General features: G+C 42.1%; 1 protein-coding gene across 4 annotated transcripts in view; it reads right to left on the bottom strand.

Annotated features, from left to right (window-relative positions):
• The window catches only part of LOC307043248 (tetratricopeptide repeat protein 28-like), a 170,883-nt gene that overhangs the window by 60,125 nt on the left and 96,977 nt on the right, over positions 1-13,781 (bottom strand). For 3 of the 4 annotated variants that reach the window (XM_079687581.1, XM_079687582.1, XM_079687583.1), the window contains 2 exons: positions 5,970-6,117; positions 533-805 (listed from right to left, as the gene is read on the bottom strand). In XM_079687581.1, coding sequence (XP_079543707.1) covers positions 533-805; positions 5,970-6,117 — 421 coding nt within the window. Of the gene's footprint in view, positions 1-532; positions 806-5,969; positions 6,118-13,781 lie in introns of those variants that run through there. The other variant, XM_079687584.1, reaches the window with a different exon arrangement.

The following is a 13,781-nucleotide window of genomic DNA, read 5'->3' as shown; positions in this document are numbered from 1 at the left end:
AGAAAAATAGAAAAGGGCAAAATATGAACTCATTTTTTTTCTTTCTTATCGCTTCACTTCGCTCTGTGATAGAATCAAATTCTGATCTGATGACAGTATCAGGATTAAAAGACAGGATTCATCCTGTTGAGAACAGCCATGTCTGTTAAAAATGACATTTTAGGCACACTGGTGTAAAGTGGTGGATTTGCTACTTTGAGTTTTATTTGTATTTGTTTTAGATTTATTGGGCCAGATTATATTATTGGAGAGTGACAGTTATGAAAGGGGGAGATAGAGTGAATGACGCGCAAAAAGGGAAGAGGCCAGATTCTAACCAGTAGTAACCACTGAGCTTTACAGCGGCCAATGTGTTCTTTATCTCTGTACATTGCATACAATTAGATTTTTCTACTGTTGGATGAATCAAGTATCTTTAAGAGGGTAATTTTGGCTCTGGGAATGTGTGTTCTGCACGTTTAAGAAAAAAAAATCATCATTTGAAGCAATAATTTACATTTATAATCCTTATTTCCCAGTTCATGCCTCTTACCTAAGGTCTTGGCCACTTCCAGGTCCTGCTGCATGTAGCCAGTGCTCTTCTCTGTGTTGCCCAGGGACCAGTGGGCGCTGCTGAGGGCGGAGAAGACGGAGCCGCGGAGCTTGAGGCTGCATGTGCCGATCTTCAAAGCGGCTTCCAGCACCACAACAGAGGCTGTGTGGTGGCTTGCTGTCAGCAGCTCCTGGCCAATCACAGACACCACCACAAAGGGACTTTTGTCCAGCTTCATCTTTTGCAGCTGCTGATAGGTGGGCTCCAGAGACTCTGCACAGGAAGGACATGAGTAAGACGGATATGAGAAACAGGCCCCAGAAAATATGAAAACATAACCTTGTTCTGATGTGGTGACTGACAACAATATCTGACTTTTACCGTAGTCACTGTGTTACATGTTTATCTGAATTCTACTCTTGAGTCGTTGTTGTGTTTTGCCTGGATAAGCGTACGCTGGAGTTTGGCTGAGTGGCGGCTTTTACTGACAATTTGACATTGAAACAAGATATCAGGCATTTTCTGTTCCCTCCACTGGGGTAATCTGAGGCAATTTCCAACGACACTGTATAAAAATTGCACAAGTTTAGATCATTGTGGGCAACTGTCTTTAGAAACCACAAATTCCATTCCCTCTCTCCGTGACAGCTGATATGGTTGTTTGAGAGGAATACTGAAAGAGGGCTGAGTGGCTTTCGAGATCGAGTTTAAAGAGTGACGGGGAAACTAATGCAGCTAATGCTCAACAGTAGCAGCAGCAGAGGAATGCAGAGCAAAGGAGACACACAAGGTGACCTTTGAAGAGGCTGAAAATGCACACAATGACATAAATCAATGGTGGGCCACGCGGGATTTGAGATCCACAGCCCCTCCAGATTACAAATCCCTCTGGCAGACACCAACATCGAACAACAGGAAGGGGGGCATGCCCAACTGTGTGCGAGTGTGTCTATTGATGCATTTGTGTGTCAGTTTATATTTGCATTCATGTACTGTAAAGTATAGGAGGGTATCTGGGGGATACTTAATTCTCATGGCCCTGTATTTACAAATATTTTGAGCAGGATTGCTACTAATTAGGTCAAAGCTCTTAAGAGAAGATACATGGTGTAAAATGTGCCTGTACAAGCTTTGTGTGTAGTCTAAAAAGCAGCATAAGGCACAAGCTTTCATAAACCACATCTTTCATTTGTTCAGAGAAACATTTAGGCAAAACAAGTGAATAACCACAATAGTTAATAGAAACACGCACAGACTCTAAATCACCTAGACACAGAAACACACACACAATATGAGATGCTTCCTCACACAAGCACTCCAAAGCATAACTGATTATGCTCTTTCAAGAGCAATGCTTCTCTTCCAGCACTTGGCAGAATGTCGTGCTTACGGAGTCAGTGCGTGCATATAATATCCATTCATAGCTTGTAATTGCCTTCATAGTGACACCGAGAGCCGAGTCATAAATCAAAACACGGGGAGAATCCTTTTTTTAAAAGGTGTCATGGCTGCTGCATTTATAAGCAGGTTGTTATGACAACATCGGCTCGTGCTGTTTCACAAACATAAACAGGCACGCACGCACACACATACACACACCGGACACACATGTCAAATGCTAAAGTGTTTACTGTATCAGGATATGAAGCAAGAATTACAACTTCACCTCATTGATATGCACACTGCTAACAGAAAGTCATAACAGAGTGTTTTAAGCCTCATCTTTCTCCTCTTGCCTCTTTTCAGAGAGGCTTTTAAGCTTATGCTTTTGCAACCAGGACCACACCTCACTGTAATGACAGTATTCTCATATACGAAAATACCTGCAATATGTCAAAGAGTTCAAATCTCATGTAAATAAAATCACATTTGATGCACTTGCTCTTCTGTACTTGCTAGTGTTCCAGAAACTACAATGAAGACAGGGATTGATAGCTTCCTAAAAAAGTTGGACTATGAGGTTTTTAGTAAGTGACTTAACCTTGTCTCCATAAACTGCAATGGCCATTTTGATAGAAAATATAAACAGTTCTGATGACCATTAAATAAATATGAGACATTATCCCCCTTATCCATAAGTAATAATGTCATAATTAAATGATCCATCAAATTCTCCCCTTTCATGTCGTCTCCAGGGGGGTTAAGTGTCGGAGAAAGTTAAATAACGGCCCCTCTTGTGCTTATGTTTTAATAATCAAAAGCACTTTTGCTCAAAGGCTTCTCAGTAGGACAGATGCTAATGAACACAGGCACCAAATCCTCCAGTTTAAGGACAATGTTTTTAATGGGAAATGATCCAGCCAGGATCAATAACTGCCACGCTGGGAACCATCTCCTCTATGGTTTATCTGTAGGGATCTTTGAAAGAAAGAAAACCTTTTCAGTAAGCACATGTGGAAAACAATCCGATAATTAACGGCTAATGGACCCTTTGCCTTCTTTTTGGCCCAAAGCAGCTAAATGAGAGACAGAACTAGAGCAGGATGAATGTTAAAACTATCGCCCATGTGATACCATGCATAATGAAACAAAGATTCCAATATATAAAACTGTGAGACGCTGATTTCCCACAGCTCATCCAATGATCCAGATGGACAATGCTAACAAATTGGGGATAATATCGCTGCAGGGGATTTGTGGAGGTGGCAGTCAGGGAGACAGATACAGTACAGTAAGAAAAGACTGCAGCAGTTTCCACCAGTGTGAGAGCCCCTTTGTTATGGGAGATACAGTTTGAATCGCATGAGAGCACAACAGCTGCTTGACTCTAAAATAATGAGAAGAAACCTTCATCTATGCAATCAGGAGTGGCAGTGTGTGTCTGGGTTGAATTGTATATGACACTAAGAATTGGGGCATTATACATATAATATTAACCTTACTGTCGAAACAAGGCAAGCTTTGATGAATTGTTTCACACTGTGTCCTTGAAGAAATATGCCTTGATAAAGTTCTCTGAGGTTTATTATTTGTCCTTCTGATTTATTTATTTGCTCATTTGGTACGTCTGTCTTCAGATGCATCCCTTTGCTCTGTGGCAGAAAATAAACATAAAGGTGCTCTTCGAGGGACTGTAAACATCACAATGTGTGGAGATGTTTTTCGGTAAGATAAATGACAGAGATAAGTGAACACTGCAATCACAGCTAGATACAATCAGTTCTTTCTTGGCAACATGGAGGCAACATTGAGTCTACACACATATGGGAATAACGTTGTGTTTGCAGAACTGCTATAAGAGATAAAAGTGTAATTACAAAATGGATTACACTTTTTTTTTTAATGTAATTGCAATGTAGTTACAACAGATAACAAGAAGGTTAAAACCAGCCGAGTACAATGACTTTATGTAAATGAGCTTATAGCCATATTTTGGCTCAAGGTGTTGAAGGAAATCTCAGGCTCAGCCAATCAAGCTGAATTCTGGGATGAGTATGTGGTCGACAAACACTGGCAGGAACGTGGCACTCCTCCTCCTTTCAGGAAAGAAAGTAATGCTCGCCTACCTTTTACTTATCAGGGGACCTTGGCTGAGTAACACTGATTATCCCCCCTGTTTGCTGGCGTAACATTGATTATCGTCCCACTGTGCCAGGAGCCCCTGTGAGAGGATCATTGCTCTTAATCCTTTGACCTAGCTACCTCTCCTCAACACACCTTGGATTAGGTCCTCTGCTGGTTGCTTTGCACCGTGGGAAATAGGGTAAACAATTAAGAGATTAAATGGCTTGGGCTGAATGTTGGTGTTGCCCTACAGAGAGGACCCATTCTGGTCCATGATGCTCAGCTCTGGGCTTGCACCCAAACCCTTTTCTTGTTTTGGCTCCAGTGTCAGGATTATACACTCAATGCCGCTCAGATGGGCCCATTTTTTCTTTATTCTGTTTTCCTTCTGCATTTGCACAAGAATATTATTTTCAATCAAAGGGAAACAAATTCCTCACCAAACAAAGCCCTTCAGAGCTGCTCATCTCATTGTTCAGTTCAGCACATTTTGGATTATAAAACCAGGCATTTTTTCCCAGATGCAGTTTCAGCACAGTGGTGAAGAGGCGATGACAAAGCAAGACTGCAGGATGACTCTGTCTAATTTGGCAGCTGGTACCATCCAGATCTGAAGAATATTACATTCTCTGCAGTGGTCATCTAAACCAAAATTGTTGCCAGGTTTATTTTGAGGCTCATTAGGCTGGCCCATACTGATTACTCATGGACAATCAGGTCACTGCAGTCGGCTGATACAACAGATATTAATGTTAAACAGAAATAACGCATTTTAGTTACAGTCTTGGCTTGAATGCACTACTTACAAATCCACTCAGCTAGAGGAAAAAGGCTTATACAGGGGCACACGCAGACAATAGCATTAGTGTTGGATGCTCATTAAGATAACGGGCTATCTGTGAGTGTGATCACCCCCGTCTGACAATAACATGTGCGTCAGGCCTCAAATTCCCGAGGTAAGTACTTGACACTGACAGTCAGTCACAAAGACAGAAACACAGACAGATAGAGAGATGGCCTGTTTGCTGAAAGGGTAAAAGACCTGACAGGTAAAGTCACCACAACAGGCTTATTGACTGACAGAGTGAGGATTATTTCAGAGACAGCAGAAAAAACAGGTGGAGATGGTGAAGCAGAGAGACAGTGACACCCAGACACACCGTAGATTTATCTAGAACTAGATAAAGCGTTGGAGGCGGTGCCCTGTTCCATTCTATGAAAGTTGTTCAGTGGTGCCTAAAGCTAAATGGCCTGACTCTTGAATACAGAAATACCGGTATCTTCCCAAGACCTTCTTGCAATCTTCTGCATTCATTGGGCCAATAGGGATGCGCACTTTCATTTTCCTTTGGCCCCTTTTCCAATCCGCTCCCTCACGTCAGTATCATGTCTGGTCTCAGGTCATTCAAATGACTCTGGAACTGTGGTTTAAAGCTTTAAGCATATTTAACAACACGTAGGACCTAGTGATTGAAAGAAGGGCTATTCAAGTGTCTGACTCGGTATTTGGTTTACCTCAAACTAAAATAAACGCAGATTCTCCAGTCATTTTGAAAAATAATTTTAAGGCCCAATGGCACGGAAGTTGTAGTGTCATCGTTTGGCCACTATGAAAATGTGCTTCAATACCGAGCGCACTTCCTGGGGGCTTGAGAGCATGGATGTTTAAAGAGAACTGGATAAAGCGCCTCCAATCTGCAGCTTCAAGGTAAATCTCGCGTAAATCAAAAGAATGGAGAGCGGAAATCTGGACTCTGGATTTGGCTTTAAGCACATCTTTTTATGACTTTAAGGATCTAACGATTACAATAAAAGGGAGGTACTCTACTTGGTAGTTGGTTAACCTAAAAAAATATATACTCAGTAAAAAACCCAGACATATTTTTAAGACAATTGATTGACACAGACATTAATTAAATCAGTAACAACTCACCTCGTAACGGCGACTTCATGGCGGCTTCTATCATGCCCACCAGCAGCTGCAGGCTCTTGGGGTCTTGGGCCAGCCCGGAGGCGAAGGCGGCCAGTGCGTCGGCATGGCGACCAAGGTACTGAAGGGCAACACCCTGCCGGAAGTATGCCTGTAGAGAGAGAAAGGTAAGAGTCATCAGCCTCCTGTCTAATGCCACAGCATGCAGCTTTATACAAACACATTACCAGACACACTCATTTCACGCCATTTGCATTTTCTCCACATGAGTACTTTTCTGAACATGGCACCTCTCTCCTTTGTATTCCATTAATAGAGCGATCACTGTTTTTTTGTATGTGTTAATTGGATTATATGTTTTTACATAAATGCAGATGTTGGCTGGCTGGCTGCCTTCTCTTTTGTTTTTCTCTTCGATTTTGTTCCTTTTCGCTGTGGGAGTAAAGTGCAAAGCAGTACAGAACTTGGTTTTCTCTTGGGCTGTGTGAGAAAGAAAGTAAAAAGAAAGAAAAGAAAAAGGAGATGAGAGAGAGCTACTTACTCAAGTCGTTTGTAGCTCAATAAAAACAACACCCATAAATTCTTCAGATTGTTCATTCCATTTGTAAAAGTTGTAAAATAATAACACAACTGGCCGGAGTCTGTTTTTGCCATATTATTTTTACATCAGATGTGTCATGTTTTGGAATGTGAAAAACTCTTCAAACAGACAGAAATTAACTACATTTGTCATCCAATCTGTTTTTCACAGAGCGGAAAGAGTCACATTGTTGTGAGTATAATAATTCAGCACAACTGAGATATAAACTGCACGCAAGTGCTGACATACTGTATCTTTCTGTGAGAGACTAAATTGTTTTGGAACATTCTTCAGATTGAAAACTAAAACAGACGCTGTCTCTGGGATCCAAAGCCCCATCAATAAGTGTGTTATTTTTCCTTTGGACTCGGCAGAGAAAATAGATGTTTTATCCAAGCAAGTTTGTGACTCATGTTTTTGTGTCTGAAGCCTGATCAGAAAATAATCTTAGTGACTTGTTAAACCGGAGTCTGGTCCAGTTTTAAAAAAGCAGCAAAGAGAAATGGAACAAGATCCAACTCATAACTCACGATCCAAACCACTAAATCCCCTCCAGAGACACCAGACTCTCTCAGAATAGTCGTATCTAGGTTTGTGTGTCAGAAAAGCCTGATTTCAGCAGCCGAGAATAAGGAAGAATAAAGGGCGAGAATGGTGTGTGGCAACAAAACAACAATATGTGTAACATTGAAACAAGTGCCCTAACTTTTCAACTCAATGTTTTTTGTGTTTTTGCCGGTGTATAGCATGCAGTCCAGGCAGCTGTTTGGTCTACCTCTTCACTGAGCCGGCAGTCGCTCCACTCACAGTTCCAAAAGTGACACCAGGGCTAATTTGCTATTAGCATCTAAGAGGCCTTTTCATTAGTCTTCCCAAGCTTCTCTGTTAGCACAGCTCGGCAGTGAAAAAAGGCGGGGAGGATTAAAGAAAATGAGACATGACATTGAATTTATAGAGACCAGTAATTAATTTTTCTTCCGTCTGAGCCCCCAACTGACTACCAATCTCTCTCCAGACCTGCTGCCCCCCTCCTCATTTCTATCTCCCTTCCCTTGCATCACAACTCCATTGAAAATGACGAGGACAGAGATTAGATTCAAAGCATTAACCTTTGTTCTAACACTGTTATTATATGAGGGGAGAGCAGGCCAGGGTATCCGCTCAATATTAATTGCATCTAGTGGCAGTGGAGTTTGGGCAGGACGCACTGGCTGGAGTAGGGAGCCCACAAACGTTTTGCCTGAGGGAACAAAATACATTTAAAAGCACTTCTCCCTTTGATTAGATTTAGCCTACAATATGACTGCTCACCCAGTGATCTTTTTCTATTCTTTTGAACAGTGTGCCCTGACTGAGAACACAAAGAGGAAAAGAGAGGACAAAAATAAAAATAAGGCTCGCTTCCAACAAAAATGCCATCTCCTTTAATCCCTTTATTTTACCCTATATGCTGTCTTACATAAGGCCAAAAGAATAGACTGTGTGGAGAGTGCATTCATCAAATACTGCAAGCACAAGAATAAATGCATAAAAGAAAGAGGCACGGCAGAAATGACAGAATCAATGTGCCGTATAGCCTTATAGGGTTCTTTTTCTTCCATTAATCTCTTAGAGCCTTCAACACACATCATGTAGCTTCACAAAGCCATACACACTTAATCCAACAAGTCAATTCAACTAATGATTCCTATAAAACAGTGGACTCAGTGGAATTAACATTATAGATGAATGCTAGCATAAGGAAGCACCAAATATGCAGATTTGCAGATATAACACCAAAATGTTGGCTATGCTATTGGCATAGAGAGTAGAGAGCAAGATTGTACCCCTACACAACCTATTTTCTTAATTCACATTTAACAGGATCTTTTCTAAAAACACAGTAGCATTTGCTTGGAGCTGCTGCTTCAGTGATTAGCATAGCCTCCCTTAGCTAGGCAGAGAGAGAGATAGAGATACAGTGGAAGGAGGGGGGTGTGAATTACGGGAAAAATAGAGGGCTCCACAAATGATCTTTGCCCTATCAACATGTTACATTACAATATGCTCCAAGTCGGTGATTCATCTCTTGGCAAAAAACTATTTTCATAAACAGGATGTATTTTAGCGAATGACTCAGTTCTCACAGGCTCTCCTGAAATGTGATGCATCTGTTAGCTATCTTGTAAAACATGACACCCACAAACTAAAACTTCAAAAACATGTGTTTTGCTTGAAATTCAATCCAGGGTAAATTATTGATCCTTCTTGCATTGCTGCCTCCTCTATTTAAAGCAGCAATGTGCTGATACCACAGAAGAATGGATCGAGTGCGAAGGTTTTATCGTTGTCACCCGTGGGTAAAATCTGAGAGTGCTAGTGCGCATGCGTGAGCAAAATCGAGAGGGAGAGAAAGAGAGAGGCTAGAAAACACACGAATAAGAGAGAGGATAAAAGCTTTCTTTGTTTCTCGAACATTTAAATATTTCATGAATTCTTGTTTGATGTAGTCTTAAATATTAATGTTTTTATGCTTGAAGAGGGAAATGATGCAAAGAAAAGTTATTCACACTGGTACAGTATACTGTGCTACACACTGCGGGGATCCTAAATTCTCCACACCCATGTGCACACACATGCTCATGCAGTCGCATACACTCCCTTTTCTCTAACAACACACATACTATAATACATTGGGCGCTTTTCTTTCAGCGGCAGCGCTGTGGTTCACAATAAGACCCAAAGTCCGAGCAGCTAAACAGAAAGTTGACAAGATTAAGATTGGGAGTTTGGCACAGGACCAGCTGTTAGATGCTCCTTTCCTGTTAGCAGATTAATGTCTCCACATTATGTCCTTGCCTCCTTCTTAGGCTCCTCTTCAGTACCCTGTAGCCCCAGGGGTGTCCTCAACCCCCGGGGGCAAGTCTGCTGTTTGCACTTGTCTATCCTTGTTCTAGTTCTGGGGCTAACAGGCTTAGTGGAAGAATTAATTGAAAATAGAATAGCTGTGCTAAATGGATATAAACAACAGCAGTATGGTTTGGCATATGGCAAGGTAGATATACTGTTGGGCTATGTGCACACTCAAGATCCTGCCTGATACACAATCGAGTGTATTGAAAAGGTTTATTTTTTAACCGTTTAAAATAAAAAAAGAATAAATGCTGACAAAAATGAAAGGTCTTCCACAGATGTTGTGTCAACAGGTTGTTTTATATATCCAAGAGCCTATACATGTTTCCTACAGCTAAGTACATTTCCCTAAGTTGCACCATGCGATGTGCAAAGTGCTTCCAAGTCAAAACGCATACTAATCTATTTGTTTACCCTATCCTGAATCTGTCAGTTCTAGCAAGAAGTTAAATTGCCATGGTCATTTATAAAATAATTTGTATTAAGGACACTGTAACCCGCCCATGTAGTCTGTGCCTTTACACACAGCTGGATCTGTTTCCTGCCACACTTTAAGAGTTGTAAATTTTTTTAAAAACAATCTCAAACGATTAATTCTCTCTAAACAAACAGCATAACTCCTTGCCCACATTTCAGGCTGCCTGTCGTTGAACTGTCTGCTCCAGCTGTGCTCCAGTAGCCCAAGGACTTGTAAGGCTTGCTGTGTCCTGATCGGTGATCAACAATAATAGAGATACTCTCAAATGTGGAAATCAATAGAAGCCGCATAAACTCAGTTGAGATCGAGCCACACCCTTCGCTGCTGTGGTGTGATAGGGTACGCCTGCTGCAGATGGTTTCTGATCACCCACAGAGCAGTTGGTGCCAATGCGACAACTCTCAACAGAAACCCCGCTGCCGACATAATGGAACCCAAATCAGACCATCAAATAGGGACAGCGGGCTGCAAACACTCTGCACACACACACAGACACAAATACAAACTGAAGAAAAATACATCAATAACCCTTCAAGAAAACCACCCATCCATCTCAAACAAAGCTGTATGACTTGAAATCAGCTTTCCACACAGGCAAGAACGCCGGGATCAGATTAACACTAATGGTGTGACAGGAACAAAGGGATTGCTGCCTTTCTTCCTCTGTTTCTTAGCTCTTTAACTATAGGTGCCGTTGTCGTGGTTTCCAATGTGACCCAGAAATGTCATCTGTCGGCCAGGGTTTCAGACGTGTGCCTCCGCCATCCCTTGCAAATCTCTGCCTCTGCACTTTCAAGGTGACACAGTCGATTCGCAGGGTAAACAAAATGTCAACTGCTTAATTTAATATCCAAGGATAACTGTCGGCCATGACAAATTAGCTAGGAACACCTAGGAAAAAAAAGTGAAATGGAATGATTGCTGCTTTGGGCCTTTGGCCCTTCAACTTGACAAGCTGAACGCCACACTATAAAAGTATGTTTCTCAAGCCAAGGCAGTGAGTTGCTACCCATCTTCTGTTGCCTCTCTGAAGGTAGAGATCTCTTTCCCCCAGGAAAGAAAAGGTCTGAGGTCGGTCCTCACAGAGGCTGCGGTGGGGGCATCACACCCCTCGCCTCGGGCCAGACATACACCTCTGGCCCCGGGGTCACTGGGATAGAATCATGACACAGCTGCCTGTCTATTACCTTCTCCCCAATCTAATAAAACCAAACCCTAGTCCAGCAACCACCCCTGACCTACATCGATCGTGAGTGTGTTTATCTGTGTGTATGTGTTGTGTCAGTGGAGAGAAAACAGTGACAGCCTCATTTTTCCTCACACAGAATGAGCGATTTCTGCATTAATCCAGCCAATCGATGAAAAATGTTGCATTTTCAGGATTTTGCTATGTCCAATATGCTGACCTGGATGGCTTTTGTGGAGCCCCCCTGGACAAGATTTGATGTTAACAACATACTCCACATCCACGTAGCAAGTGAAATGGAAGCACATTGCAATCTGCATGTAGGTATACACAATAACATATTAATGATGCATTGATGTATACCTCCCTAAGGGCGTTGTAGACTCTGGTGATTGCTGGTCCATCAGAAGCCCTTAATTAGCCCATTAGATTAGATGGCTTTAATGAGAGCAAATTAAACTGATCTTTCTTTGTGGAGCCGGCAATTTAAGGGTAAATGTTTTATTATTCAGTGAGTGGTGACAATAAGACCCAGGTAAAATCCAGAATGCCTGGTAGAGACTTCAGCGTGAGAGACATTTTAGTACTCTCTCGTGGCTGCGAAGGATCGATTAGCCGGCTCACATCAAACTGGCAACCAGCGTCGGACTTCAGATTCGAAAAGGTCATAGTCAGGTATGTGGAATCAATGCTGAGCACTTTGTATTCACTATGTCTTGTATTATCTCGCTGGGGGGATGGTTTAACGCTTTCTAAAAACAATAACTACGAGACAAAGAGAAGCTTCAATAAAGAAGGTCATGGTTTGTGATCTGGGAAGTGTCATGGTGTGCACATCCATTGTGACAGTTGAAGTGAAATGGAAGGGAAAAAGTGATATTTCTCATTTATCACAAACAGATGAAACAGCACAATAGAAGCAAAATGTGGGGTCGTTCAGAGACATGCTGTCACAATACACTGTTTGGCAAAGGGAATTCAATTTTCTTTCCGCTACGTGCATGTCCACCATAACTGAGGGTTTTCACAAAGGGAACAGACCAATGGAAAGTGATAAACCAACAGATAAAGTGGCAATATACCTGTAGCTAACTCCAAGCACGTTAATTCCAATGTAAGAAAAAAACATGTCACACTGTTCCTCTATGATTTATAGCCTGATTTGTCACATGGATGCAGCTAGCATACTTGTATTCTCATTAGCATCTTAAGAGTCTTGAGTTGTGAGGCTGAGAGGGTCAGGGTGCTAAACAGATTTCCGCACCCCTCTTCACTAGATCCTTGGCTCGCCTCTGTCTGAGTTTTGCGCACGAAACCGACAGCCACAGGGGCTGACTCTCAATTAAAGTAGGCATTAATTACTTAAAGGAGCTTTAATCAATCAAGGCCAGATGGTGAACCTGAAAAAAGAGAGCAAACTCTACACTGTAGAAGTGCTTTCCTTCCTGACGAGACAAGAGGTGGCCATAAAAGGCTTTATCACAATATACCTACAAGGCTTACATTTTTCTTTCTTTTTTTGATCCCAAAAAGTGTTATCAATTATGGAGCACCAATTTCTGCGGATAATTGACACAACAGACCTTCCTATCAATCATTAGAACATTGAAAACAAATCACAATAACTATCACTTCCTTTCGTTATTTGAAGGTACTGATTATGCAAAGCCAATTGAATGAGCAGCCCTGACCATATGTGTCCCTGATGTGTTTAGCCCTACAGTGCAGACAGAAAGGGCTACTTGGCCCCAGTGCTGCACTCTCCTTGCCTGAGGCACCACATCCTCCATCTTCATTTGTACCCCCTTAATTGGCTTTGACAGTGAACTCAAGCATGGCTGAAAGATACCCTCCTCTTAGTAAACACTGGCTGAGAGACACATGTTGTCAACATGGGGAAACCAGGCATCTCCATTAGCCATTAGGATGGGTAGTCATGTCCAACTGACCCTCTCACATCGTCTCTTCAGAGCGTGACACTCTGAGCTTCACTTCTCAAACGTTGCCGCCATCTGATGTATTGCATTTCTAGTGAAAGGCAGAAGCCCCTGTAAAACAAAATGGAACATCTTTTCACAAACTATGTACTTAGCCTTTACAAAGTGAGAGCTGTTCAGAGTGGTGTGTAACATTGGCTGCCAAGGGAAAGAAGTATTTGAGAGCCTGAGGTGTTTTCTGGGATTGGTTATCATTGCCTGCTGAGTTTGGAGATCCCAAAAAGAGACAAGATCCACCAAATCATTACTTTCCTCACACAGTACACACAGCTTCTTGCCAGTGTCAGCACTTGTGTTGGGATCATTAGGTTGCTCTGGTCTTGGTGGGAAGTTGCTTCATCAAACAAGAGTCAGCAGCACAGCCCGCCTTGACAGAGTGGCTTCTCTCGAGCTGCCCTGCTATACTTCAAAAGACTCACAGTGGGCCTTTATGGAGAGCTGTAATGAAAAGCATGGCATGATACCCTTCTGCTTTTGATTCTGCTAGTAAGGAGTCATACATGATTGAGTAAAAGGCAAGTTCAATCTCAGATAAGGCCTGAGAAGACTGGAGAGATAAGGGGGTAGGATGAGGAAACACAATAATGATGTAACCCAAAGGGTTAGCATAATCTTAAAGTTAGGAAGAGTTGGGAAGACAGAGGATGAGGTCGAGAAAGAAAGCTATAGCTTAGCATATGAA

This window comes from Notothenia rossii (genome assembly GCF_949606895.1).
Source record: "Notothenia rossii genome assembly, chromosome: 6".
In the NCBI taxonomy this organism is placed as follows: domain Eukaryota; kingdom Metazoa; phylum Chordata; class Actinopteri; order Perciformes; family Nototheniidae; genus Notothenia; species Notothenia rossii.
Note: the sequence above shows the minus strand (reverse complement) of the source record. Positions and strands in the feature narration are given on the sequence as shown.